Source organism: Theropithecus gelada, chromosome 12 (genome assembly GCF_003255815.1).
Source record: "Theropithecus gelada isolate Dixy chromosome 12, Tgel_1.0, whole genome shotgun sequence".
Classification (NCBI taxonomy): Eukaryota; Metazoa; Chordata; class Mammalia; order Primates; family Cercopithecidae; genus Theropithecus; species Theropithecus gelada.
Window position 1 is genome coordinate 66,998,754 of NC_037680.1, and position 13,888 is coordinate 67,012,641.

Genomic DNA, 13,888 nt, shown 5'->3' on the forward strand with positions numbered 1-13,888 from the left:
TCACACCCAATCTCCCAAGAGTTTCAAAAGAAAGGAATAATTTAAATACGAACTAAGCTAGAATGTTGTATGGTTTTGAAGCCAAAGTAGAAACCCAGACAGTGATCCGTTCAGGTTGAGAACCGGGGGTCAAACATCACACATCATTTAATGTGTCTGTTTATACTGCATGGAACACAGTGACTTGATGTCTGTTCATTCTTTGAGAAAGTAGACATGCACTTGGAAAAACATTCAGTATTTAGTAAAATCTCTCCCCCACCCCTTGGGCAGTCCCCCAATTCCTCCCCTTAGAGACCATCCGTTATATGAGGTTCTAGTGTTGTATCCTTTTAGAGATACTCTGTTCATGTGTAAGTATGTAGCTGTATGTGTCACTTCCTTTTTCTGACATAAATATTACAATACTATACTTACTATTCTGCAATGTCTTTTACCTTGCTTTAAGTGACAAACAGTTCTGGAGGCTGAGAAGTGCAAGATCAAAGTGTTGGCAGGTTCAGTGACTGGTAAAGGCCTCGTTCTCTGCCTCCTAGATAGCGCCTTGAAAGCTGTGTTCTCTCATGGCAGAAGGCAGAAGGGCAAAAGGGGGAAACAGCTCCCTCACACCTCTTTTACCCACTCATGAGGGCTCCACTCTCATGACTCAATCACCTCCTTCATACTATCATCACATTGGTGAATAAGTTTCAACCTATGAATTTTGGAGGGGATACAGACATTTAAATTATAGCATCTACAATCTGTGATTTCTACCAGTTTTAATTTTTTTTTTTTTTTTTTAGTGTGGACCATGAACCTTAAGATACTTTCAAAAAATCTGAGAGCAGAAGTCTTTTAATTTAAAAATTTAAAGGTTGCCTTTCCCATGGCTAATTTGACAGTAGTTTTTTCCCCACCGTTTAAATCTTTATTATTATGTGATTATTAAAAAATACATAACTCACTATACAAACTCAAAATCTACAGAAATACACTCTTTAGGCAATGAAGGGACCTGTCACCACAGATTTCCAAGTTATCGTTGTTCATGATTTGCTGTCTGTCTCCTTCTTGGTTTGTTTTTGTATTAATATAATGTGAATATTGATATTAATTGATTCCATATTGAATACACATGCAGACATTTTATGGAGAAATGGGAACAGAATAACCATTGTTTTAAGAGATTTACCTCATGGTTCTCAACAGGGGCCATTTAAAAATGTGCGTAGGAGCTATTTTAGTGTTTCAGACACTGGCATTTAGCACCCAAGGGTCAGGGATTTTAAACATCCCACAGTGAATGGTGGATCCCACACAAAAAAGAACTGCACCATCCAAAATGATAGTAGCTTGTTGAGAAATACTGTTTTCATAAGAATAATGCTTCCTTTTGCCCTCATATTTTATCAGTTTATATAAGATTATATTAAATGATGTTACAGATTCATGGAGTACCTGAGCAAGGCAGGCTTTTTTTGAGTACAAAGAGGAAGAAGACATAGCCGTTGCCTCCCAGGGACTCAGTCTTCAGTGTGCAACAGACTGTGATGAGTCTTCTAATGGAAACAAAGAGTGTAGCAGAGGAACGCGGGGGGGATAGGAGGACTAATTATACCTGGAGACATCTTGGGAGGCTTCTTGGAAGGGATGATCCCTTTCAACAGTGGGACTCTCAAAATCAGAGGTACCAGTGCCCCAAGTCGGATCTTGGAAAAAGGGTGAGAGATGCTGTCAGCCCTGCTACTTCTAGGCAAGCGCTTGGTCTGAACTTGAGCTGTGGCAGCTCCTGCCTGTTGCTCAGGTCATTGATTCTGTGGCCATGTCTCCTCTCCTCTCTGGCCACTCTTGCCACCATTCTAGCATTAGAGGAGTGTACCATGATGTAACTCAGGCCACCTTCTTGGGATGGGAATCCCAAGGAATGCCAGCTATGATTCTTTCAAACCAGCCAGTCCTGGAGTGGGACACAGGATGCAGGAGATGCCATGGAGAGGACGAAAAATGGGGAGAGAGGATGACAAGACTCCAGACAGTTACAGCAAAGCCCTATTCTGCTAGTCAGGGACAGAGAAATCCTGGCGGGATATCCATAGTAACATTATATCATGGAAGATAGCTGGGAGGAGGGGGACAGTTATGAGAAAACAAATTTTCTAGACCAAGATTTAATTCTTTCAAGGCCTAAACCTTATATTTTAATTATTTTCTAAAGAGTTTGGATATATATTTTCTTAGTCTCTTAAACTGACAATAGAGAACATCATCTTACTTAGGTCAATAGTGTGAATCAGTGATTATGTAGAAATAAGCTTCATTCCTGGGGAGGAGGGCACATCAAGTGCTTGTGCTGAGCACAGGACTCTCCACTCTTAATCAGCAGCTGATGTCTGCCCACTCAGCCTGCTCTAGGAAGACATCCATAACAATTCTAAAAAAAAAAAATTTTTTTAGGGACAAGTTTATATAGGCCATAAAAGGATAATCTGGGACCAGATGAATGGCTTATGCCTGTAATCCCAGCAACTTTGGGTGGCTGAGATAGGAGGATTGCTTGAGCCCAGGAGTTCATGACCAGCCTGGGCAACATAATGAGACTTTATGTCTACTAAAAATCAAGTTAGCTTGGCGTGATGGTGCACACTTGTAGTCCCAGCTACTTGAGGGGCTGAGGTGGGATCACTTAGGCTCTGGTGGTCAAGGCTGCATTGAGCTGTGATGATGCTACTGTGCTCCAGCCTGGGCAACAGAGCAGGACCCTGTCTCAAATAAATAAATAAATAAAAATTAAAAATCTGAGAATGATGGAGCCCAACCTAAAGGTGCACCATATACTGTCTACCATACAGAAAACTTAATCCAGTTCATATATGAGGCAGTTCATATATATAGACTGTGCTCCAGGGATCTGGTGTCAACAACCAGCTCTTTTCATTAGGAAATCTAGTAAAAACTCCAGCCAGGTATAGCTGAGGAAATTGCCCAAGTGGTCTGTGACCTGTTTGAAATACTGCTTTTTGAACCTTGGTTTGTTGCTGGTCTGTCTTCATCTCCCACCCTGGCCTCGAGCAACCTTGTATGCATTGGTTGGTGTGCGTGCATCTTTGTGTAAGGGCTTGCAACACAAATTGTAGACAATTGTAAGTCTAACTGCAAATATCCAACTCCCAAGTGATAAAAAACAATCTTCATCTGGGGGCTTTCATTTGTATCCAGTGTATTATTATAATTATTTTGGGAAGTTTTGTTTCTCTGCCAGAGGTTTTGCAAAATGCTTATTGCCATCAGTCATTAGATGAGTATAGGTTCTCTGGTGGTGCTGCTCTTTTGCCTCTCAGATCTGGGCATTGTAGGATAACTCCACTTAGGTCTTTCTTTGCTGCTCACACCCTGTGTTGTTTCTGGAATAGTATCCAGACTGTATCTGGACTGGAAAAGTTCTTTCTTCAAAAATCCTTAGACTATAATCCTTCTTGTGTCTGTCAATCACCCTGTCTGGCCACAGATGCTTGATATTCTATGGTGAACCCTTGTTCGCTTTGTTTCCTCTGCCTGTGATGCTCTTTCTGCCCTCTTTGGCCAACCACTTCTAACTCAGGTGGCCTCAACCCCAGAGTCAGCTAAGGGTCTCTCCTGTGTCCCATTGCACTCTTTGGATATCTCTTAGTGTATTATATTTAACTTACTTGTTTATGTGTTTGTCTCCCCCACTAGGCTGTAAGTCCCTTGAAGACAAGGTAGATTTCCTCTTCATTTTTATTCCCCTCACAGTATATGGTACATAGTGGCATCTTAATACATGTTTATTGAGCAAAATTTATGTTCATTGTGGTTTTTAGTGCCTCTTGGTGGGAGTGAGGGAGGGTGGATTTAGCCATATTATAGTTGGTTAAATTTAGAAAAGTAGGGTCTCACAACTAACTACACTGTTAGGAATTACAGAATGACTCATCATTCATTGTATCTATATCTTAACATTCTTGAAAAAACTACCAGTTTTATTATAACCACAAATCAGCTTAAACTGCTAATACTGTGAATTGTGCTTATATAAGAAATTAGAATCTGTAAGCATTTTTTTCTCCTACTGTTGTATTTTGCTTGAATACAGGATAAAAATGACTGGCAGGTGATTTGGGTTTTCCACAGTGTAGTGTTTTCTGCTGCATCATTTGCTTCTTCCCAGTTGTGTTCCTCTTTATAGATAATTTCACTTTACCAACCACCTGTTCTAAAATTGCCTTTGTTTCTTGTCTACTTTTATTACTACTGACTTCCTATTCTGAAATAGGACAGTCATGTTGTTTTTGAGTTTTATCATTATAGGTGTTCAGTAGGTATCTGTATCTCGTTGAGAGACTTTTTTTTTTTTTTCAGTGTCTTGTATTTCCAGACATCAGTGCCCAGGAAAATTCTAGAACCCTGAACACGTGCTCATATTCAGCATAAAAAGGAATTTGATTGTCTAGAAAATGATCCAGTAAAATACACTTTAAATTCCTTTATATTAGCAAATCCCTAACTTTATGAGAGTGAATGTGTTCATTTGCTTGGGTTACCATAACAAAGTACCACAGTCTGGGTGGCTTAAAAAACAGAAGTTTATGGCCGGATGTGGTGGCTCACGCCTGTAATCCCAGTACTTTGGGAGGCCGAGGCAGGTGGATCACTTTAGGTCTGGAGTTCAAGACCAGCCTGGCCAACATAGTGAAAGCCTATGTCTACTAAAAATACAAAAATTGGCCGGACGTGGTAGCATGCACCTGTAATCCCAGCTGCTTGGGAGGCTGAGGCAAGAGAATCACTTGAATCCGGGAGGTGGAGGTTGTAGTGAGCCAAGATCATGCCATTGCAAAGCAAAGCAAAGCAAAGCAAAACAAAACAAAACAAAACTGGAAGTTTATTTCTTCACAGTTCTGAAGGCAAAAAGTCCAAAATTGTCAGCAGGGTTGGTTACTTCCGAGGGCCTCTCTCTTTGGCTTAGGAGTTTTTACTTCTTCCCTTGTGCCTGTTTGTGTCCTAATCTCTTCTTGTAAAAACAACAGTTATATTGGATTAGGACCTATCCATATGACATCATTACCTCTTCTAAGGCCCTGTTTCCAAATACAGTCACATTTTGAGATACTGAGGGTTAGAACTTAGGACTTCAACACATGAACTGGGGGAACACATGGTTCAGTCATAACAGTGCGTACTATGGCAGTTTATATACCCCATTCTGATACCGAAGTACTTTTCAGTAACTATTCAGTAAATATATGTGTACTTCTTTGCCTTTTCATAGATCCAAATGCTGTCTTTCTTTCTGCTCACAGTTTTACCCTTGCTGATTTCTTGAAGCCACTGGCTTCCCCAAAATGGTTGGTGAGTAAGGAATGTGAATGTTCCTGTCTTTTGGAATACTAGGATAAAAGTTTTGTCAGAAACCAAAGAGTATTTACTTGGATACTTTAAGATGATGATGATGAATCAGTTTTTGAGTGCTTATTTTGGGCAAATCATTGTGTCGTTTTCACAACAAACCTACAGAATACATGTTTTTATCCCCACCTGATATATGAGGAAACTGAGGCTCAGAGAGATGAAGTAACCTTGACCTGGATACTTCTTATTTTGTGTTTTATTTTTTAGGGTACCTGTTTGCTCCTAAAGGACTATCAATTGTGAAAGTAGAAATGTGGGAAAGAAGTGAAGGCTATAGGAAGTTCATAGCCACTCAGCTTGTTGGTGGCAATCTGAGACCTAAGGGTCCCAGAAGTTGTGAAGCAGTCACTCTAGTAACTGAATTCCATCTGGGGAGAGGTTTGAAGGCAAAGCACAATCTACCTCCTAAACTGGATCAATTGACACTGGGTTATTTTAAACCAGGAGTTTTGGACTATGGCCTGGATTGAATTACAGTTGTCATGGCAACCCTGATTCAGAGGTGGGCTCAAAAGATAGCTTCAGGATAGGCAATTTGTGAACACTAGGAAAGTGGATTACCAAAATTGTTTTATGATGGGATTATATGACAGTGTTACTGGGGACAGCTTGGAATGAGTTAGACCACTGGTTCTCCACCCTGGTTCAGTAAGAAAACAACCTGGAGAACTTTCAAAATGCCTGGGTTTCAACCGTGGAGATCTTTATTGAGATAGGTGTGGGCCTTGGCATCGGTAATTGTAAACAGTTACTAGAGTAAATCTGATGTCTAGGCAAGGTTAAGAATTAAGGAGCTGGTTCATGCCTGTAATTCCAGCATTTTGGGAGGCCGAGGTGGGCGGACCACCTGAGGTCAGGAGTTTGAGACCAACCTGGCCAACATAGCGAAACCCCGTCTCTACTAAAAATACAAAAATTAGCCGGGCATGGTGGCACATGCCTGTAATCCCAGCTATCAGGAGGCTGAAGCGGGAGAACTGCTTGAACCTGGGAGGTAGAGGTTGCGGTGAGCTGAGATCATGCCACTGCACCCTAGCCTCGGCAACAGAGCGAGACTCTATCTCAAAAAAAGAAAAAGAATTAAGGAATGAGGCCAAGTCAATGGCAAGCTGTGGCCCACTGACCAAATCTGGCCTGCTGCCTGTTTTAATGTGGCCCGTGAACTAAGAATAACAGTTTCTACATTTTTAAATGGTCGAAAAAAATCACAAGAAGAATAAGATTTTGTGACACATGAAAATTATTTTATGAAATCTGCATTTCAGTGTTCATAATTCAGCTCTCATTGGAACATGGCCATGCTCATTGAGTTACGTATTGCCTGTGGCTGCTTTCATGCTATAGCAGCAGAGCTGAGGAGTTGTAACAGAGACCATGTAGCTTGTGAAGCCTAAACTGTTTTAATGTGTCGTCCTTTATAGAAAAATGTTTGCTGACCCCTGAGTTAGGCTAAAGAGAGGCCATCCACAGGGCTGGCTTAGAATTTGTAAAAGGAGGCACAGGTTTGTGTAACTTGTGTGTTCATGTAGTACATTTTGCATTTTAATTTCCTGTGGCTTTTTTTCCCCCTAGCAGAGGGAAATTGATGAATCTATAGCAAGTTTGTTCAATAAAATTTTGATTAAAGCAGATTGAAACGTACTTTTCTCCTCAAAACACGCAAGTACAAAGAACATACTGTCCATAGAACAAGATGACCCAGATTTTTTGTAATACTTCACTGAGAATCTGCTAAATCTCTCTAATATCTATTGCCTATTTCATCCTTGCCCCTCAACCTTTTCTTTTTTGTATTTTTTTCATCTTTCTTTTTCATATGTGAGATTAGTGATAGCGGGGTGTCTGAGAGCATTTCCCTTTGTTGATTCAGTGTTGGGAAAAAGGGAACAGTGTTCATAGGAATGATTTTTTTTTTTTTTTTTTTTTTTTTTTTGAGAAAGGGTCTTGCTCTGTTTCTCAGGCTGAAGTGCAGTGGTGGGATTATGGCTCAGGGCAGCCTAGACCTCCCAGGCTCAAGCGATCCTACCTCAGCCTCCCAAGTAGCTGGGACTATAGGTGTGCGCCACCAAGCCTGGCTATTTTTTTTTTTCTTGGTAGAGACAGGGTCTCACTATGTTGCCCAGGCTGGTCTTGAACTCTTGGACTCAAGTGATCCTCCTGCCTCAGCTTCCCTGGGTGCTCAGATTACAGGCATGAGCCAACACACTCAGTCAGGGATGATTTTAACATAAAAAGCAAGATTAGGAAAATACCACTGATTGTCATGTTGGCTTATTTCTTTTACCTTTTACTTTTCATCAAATTGGATTCAGAGAACAGAGCATTAAGGTTAGGAAAATTAACAGAAAATAGAAAACAAGGGAGAAAGATAAATCCCTACCATTAGGGTGTGTTTTTGTGCAGAGAAGTAGCCACTCTTTCCTTCCAAACCAGCCCATCCAGTTCAGAATGAGAGATTGAAACCTTGTGCTTGGGTGCAGCACTTTCGGCCTTTGCTTATTTTATTTCTACTTATACTTTTGGTAGTGGTAATGGTGGGGGTGGGAGAATGCAAGAGGTTGGTGTATATTTATTAGTTTTGTAAACATACGATACCACGGATTTTTTAAAAGATGAACATGTATCCATTGAACTGATAGGAGAAACTATTTGATTTCCAAATAGTTGATAGTAGTGAATGAGTGATCGTTTTCAATGACCTTGAGAGTCTCCCTGTGAAACTGCTTGGTGTCTTGGGTACTGTGAGCAAGGCCACATTCATGTTTACATATTCTCATTTTTATCCTTCCTTCCCCCATTGTAGTGAAGTGGCTACAATCCCAGGCATATTTCTTCTACAGCCACCTGGAAGGAAGCCAGTAATGTCATTACAGATGGCAGTGTGCCCGGACTATCTTAAAAAAGCATCATCTCTGCTACGAATTAAGTTTCAGGAAGGGTGATGTTCGCTTTTATATTAACAAACATTTTGAAAAGGCTGAGGGCAGATATGTTAGAAGCAATCTTCTTCCTAAATTCATGCTTAAATGTAATTGTCCTTCAGTTTTCCCACTCCTGCTGGATGATGGGTGGTTTGGGGAAGGAAAAGGTAGGTAATATTTGCTCGTTTTGTATTCATATTAGATTTTGTATTAGGGCCTCAGTTTATTTTCCTTTGCTTTTTTTTTTTTTCTTTTTAGGGTTCTGTACATTGGTCTGGCCTGCAATACGGCTCGCTATATTTATATTTCCTACCTGGAGAATGCCTGGACTGTTCTCCCCATGGAAGTTCTTCAAGGTAAGTTAACAGCTGGGATTGAAATTATTTCTCTACCTTCCCTGAGCTGTGGCTAAAAGCCCAGCAGCCTTCAGCATCTGATTCTATAAAGGAAGGGCAGGCCTACTGTTTCATGTGATTTTGAAGTGGTTGTTAAGGAAGAGATGACATCAGGAGGGATGGTTTCTCGGTTACCTGAGTGCTGCTCTATGTTGAGCCAAACAAAGCTGGACTTGACCCACACCCTTGTGATTAAACAAAGGAAGAGGAACTCTAGAATAAACTCCTGTGCACAACTGTTAGACATGGACATCCAAGGGTGGTTTTAAAATATAAAAATATTTATCTTTTAAAGTTGTTGGTGTTTTTAGTTTTGTAGGTTAACTATACTTACTGAAAAAAGATTGTTGTCATAATTATTTTATCTCTTCAGTTATTTTTATCACATCTGGTGACTTATAACTAAAGCTTTATAGCCACATTGTTGTTTTTCCATGAACTTAAAAAAATCTCTGCTCAAATGCCCTGCCCTGAATGCTTCTCTCTGCTTCAGTGTACTGTTTCCCATCAAGACACAACTGAAAAATTTCTGGAAGGCTCTCGTCATGTAGCTGAAGAGTGCCAAAGAAATGGATTACTATTCAAAACTCATTGCCATGTTAGCTCATATAGTAATGACTACATCCTGAAAAGTCCTGATTGGCATCATGATTAAAATAAAGGTTCAGGACAAGATCGCTGGAGTTGAGTGACAGCCCAGGCTACTAAATCATTAATTGCACTAAACAGTCTGTGATTATATACAATTTCATTAGCTTTATAGATTGCCATTATCATTTTCCCTTACCCTAAGGAGACAAATACGGTACAATCAATGTAATTAATTTCTTGTCATGATGAAAGATTGAGAATTTCAATCTTTTAAGGTGAAAGATTAATAATTATACATCTAAACAGAATGTACAAAATGCCAGCTCATTCATCAAATTCCATCATAGCAATGAAAAAAGAACTTATCCTAATTGAAAGGAGATATAATTTATATTCACATTATAATTATAAAACTCAAGTGTGTATATATATATATACTTGAAGATGCTTTTCTCAGATTTGATGCAATGGTGTAGCTAGTGAAAGGAGATTTTGTTTACAAATATATAGAAAATGGAAACTTGGTCTTATAATAAGAAATTATTGTTTCTAATAATTAGAACTCTGGATGGGTCTTGAGGGGAGGCACACATCTCAGCTTTGTGTCATTTAAGAATAACAATGCATTAAACAGAAACTGCAGGTGAGAATGATTCAATAACAAGGTAATATATGCAACACAGTTCTTAGGATTTCCCACCTCTGGTTCCTGTTCTATCCTGACCTGGCTTAATCGCTTTGTTTATTGGTATGCTACAGTATGCAGACTCTATAAATAAAGATTTGTATACCTACAGAACAGAAACGACTATATATTGTAATTATACATACATAAAACTTTTTTATCCTTTTAGTTTAAAATGAATTAGGTGGAAAAGGACAGCTTCCGTACGTGACTCAGGAACAGAGAACAGCCATGAAATGGTTAAAGAACAACAGAATAATTTTATAAGAGGAAAAAAAAATGCTGTGTGAATTTAAAAATGCATTTTTCCTGTTAATCTATTAAAGATAAATTAAATGGTGACTAAGAGCCAGGCAGTATGCTGGGTGCTGAGAATGTAATAAAATATATACATATATTAACTCAGGCCCCAAGGTCTCACCATCTGTTCTGGAAGCCAGATGCGTAAACACATAACTATACAGCATGTTAGATGGAATCATAGAAAAATGTGCTAGGTAACAGATAAGGAGCTTACCCTAAGGACAATAATTAACTTTGTGAAGCAGGGAGTGGGAGGATGAAGAATCACATAAGCCAGACTCTGAAGGGCAAATAGGGATCCACCAGGTGGCCTAAAGGGAGTAGGCATTCCAGCATGGGGGAAGAACTGTGTGCGAAGACACAGAAGAGGACAGAATGGCCTCTTCAGGGAGCATAAGTGGTGTTCCAGGGCTAGGGCTTGAAGCATTTATCATCTCGCTGCCAACGCAGGACATGTTTTATAATACTTGTATGCACCTCAGGGGTATTATCCCAGGATTTAGGGAGCTGGCCATGCTCTGAATCTAAACAGGAATTCTGCTTCCTAGGTAAGGCTACGATACATACTTCTGTGTTTCATTTTATTCTCCCCTATGCCAGTAGAAACCTAGTTACTGATCTGAAGCCAGCGAAGAGGATCTGTAAATACAGCCTTCTAGTCCAACAGAGGCCTCTGTGACCAGTTTCCACAGAGCTCTTTGTTTCTAATGCTGGAGGAGATGGTTTCATTCCCTGGCAGAAGTGAGTTCTGAGTATTTTGACTGTACAACAAAATCAAAATCACTTGCCTTTGTTTGACCCATGCCCACCCCATGGAAAACAGTGGATTATTCATGTGGAATAAATCCTGCATCACAGGAATACATTTCTGACTGAAGAGGTTTGTTTTGCTAGTTTGGATTCGTCTGCCTTTACAAGGCTTGTCCAAATGGCTTTCAAGTCCCTGTGCTTAAAGGAGACTCTATTTAGGATGCAGTAAGGCAGGACATGATTACAACAAAACACTGATTTCATTATAGGACAAGCCCACTGTCACAATCTATAGCCCTTAATTCCTTGACTAGAAATGTTACCAGTTAACTGCCAAAGACCTAGTCTAGGGAAGGGGAAGGCTGGGGAATGGGATGTTGTCTGTCATCATTGGGCATCTTGACTCTGAAAAATCAGCACTTCTGTTTTTTGGTTCCCAGCCAGAACCATACAAGAGGGTCTTCCTTAAAAAAAAAAATAAAATAAAATAATAATAATAATAATAATAAGCAAAGTCTGTCTCTTTATCCTACCACCCTTGCTTTATCCCCAAAACACCATGAGAATTAGTACTATCTAGTGGGTAGCTGAAAGGGAGAAGACAAAAGATGTGCCTCATTCTATAGCCCCCACTACCCAGCCCTTCCTCTTTGGGGTTGCATGTAACTGCTGGTGGAGGATTCCTTGTTATCTTCAGTCTTGGAGTTTCTTGATTGTCCTCTCAGGCCATGTTGGTAATAATTAGCAGATGGGTTTGTGAAGAAACAAATTTCCTCTTCCCCAGGCCTATAGGAAGGAGGCTATTCAGGCCTTTATTTGGGGATCAAGGTAAGGACAGTATCCAGCAGGATGCTGTTTGGAATTGTGAGGTTATTTCTTTCCCATGATCTTTCTCATGTTCAGTAAACATTCTCTTGCAGCCATATCTTTTTAGCAATTCAGCTACCATTTGCAGCAAACATGTTATTCAGTAGGCAACTGGTAATACCATATAAAGAAGCAGAAACCATATTTCCTCCCTATAAGAAATCTGCAGTGTATTTAAAAAAGAGACAGTGAGTCTAAGTGCTTAAAAGCATTGCTGGATGATGGTGGTGGTGAATAGTTTATATTTATTTCTCAAGATCTCATTTTAAAAACCCATAGGAATTTTCCCCTTTTATTTTGTACAAAGAACAATTAAACATTCATGATTTTGATCAAGAATATAAATATTTGATTAAAATAAAGCCCAAACTTGTTATTCTCCTTCCTGTATGGGTATTGGTTGCAAATCCTTGCAAAACTCAGAGATGAGTGTTAGTGTTAGTTCTGAGCAAGAATCAGAATTACCCTTGCTATTAAAATGTATTTGAGGAGAGTAAAGCTCTCCTAGGGGCTGCTATAACTGAAGAGGTCCTTTTGAGTTACTTGAATTAATGACTCCAGCACTGAGGAGTGAAAACGAGGTCTGGGTCAGCTCTCTCTCTGTAGGATGCTCTATCAGTGGGAGCCGGGTTAAGATTTTGATGAAAGATGGTTTTTTAATGTCATCAGGGGGACTTGAGCTGACATTTATAAAGCGTTTTTCTGTTTGTCTTATTTAGCATGCTTATTCAGCCAAATAAGAACCATGCTTTCAGCATGGGCTGAAACCCTGTCTCTACAAAATATTTAAAAATCAGCTGGGCATGGTGGTGTGCACCTGTGGTTCCGGCTACTGGGGAGGCTCAGGTGGAAGGATTGCCTGAGCCCAAAAGGTTGAAGCTGCAGTGACCTGTGATTGCAGCACTGCATTCCACCCTGGGCAACACAGTGAGACCCTGTCTCAAAACAACAACAAACAAAGCACATTTTCCTCCTTTTATGCTCTGGAAGAGCATGGGGAAGAAATACCAGTTTTATTTTCTAACTTAGTTTAAACCCTTGAACATAAAGACCATGCTTATACTTTTTCAGTTCTCCAAAGAGATGTACATGTAGGAAGACACACTATTAATGCTTGTTGTTTAATTCATTTTTCAGCCCCCTGTGCCATGTACTACAGTTAGTAGTTTATAATTTTTAAATCTTTTGAATGATATAAGAAATTCTGTCTCAAAAACTTATAAATATCTGAAGAAAATTTGAAAATTAAATTTAAAGCTGAACCTTCAGTATGATAGCTCTTCCTAGGATGACATCTTGCCATCCATAACACATCTGTAAAAACATCCATGTATTTTAATTAGTACTTATACCCTCATCTCACTCTATAGGTTAGCTGAGGCAGATTATCAAAATATGCAATAATCTGGAAACCATAAAGTGCTAAGGCTTGAATTAGACTATCTGGATTTGAATTCTAGCTCCCCTACCTATAGGCTCTGTGTCTTTGGGCAAAATGCTTAATCTCTCTGAGCCACAGACTCTTGAGTTATAGGAGAGGTTGACATGAGTATTAAATACACTAATCCATGCAAAGTATTTAGCACAGTACCTGACCCACAGTTAGCTTCTGATAAATGTTAGAAAGCACTCAATAACAAAAAAGTAAAATAAATTATAATTATAGATCAGGATCAGAGAAAATATCATTTAGAAGATTCTATTCTAAGGAGTTAAACTGCAATTATGCATTAAATCCTAACCATGAATTAAGCTGAAGCCTAATGACCAAAGCGTAAGGGAAACATGACTAGTCAGTGCACACTGTTAATAAAGTTATCTTTGGGGAAGGTAAGTGAAATTTTTATTGGCTGATAGAAAAGCAATTCTCATGTGTGGCTTCAGGTGGGAAAACACTGGGCGTGTAGTATAATGTTGCCAAGTCTTAACATTAAACTCCCTCAGTTTTGGGTGGTAGCCTCCTAAAA

The 13,888-nt window shown here is 39.5% G+C and overlaps 1 protein-coding gene across 1 annotated transcript in view; it reads left to right on the forward strand.

Moving 5' to 3' along the window:
- Positions 1-13,888, forward strand: part of MFSD6 (major facilitator superfamily domain containing 6) — an 86,653-nt gene that overhangs the window by 52,121 nt on the left and 20,644 nt on the right. The window contains exon 4 of the mRNA XM_025404961.1: positions 8,589-8,686. Coding sequence (XP_025260746.1) covers positions 8,589-8,686 — 98 coding nt within the window. The remainder of the gene's footprint in view (positions 1-8,588; positions 8,687-13,888) is intronic.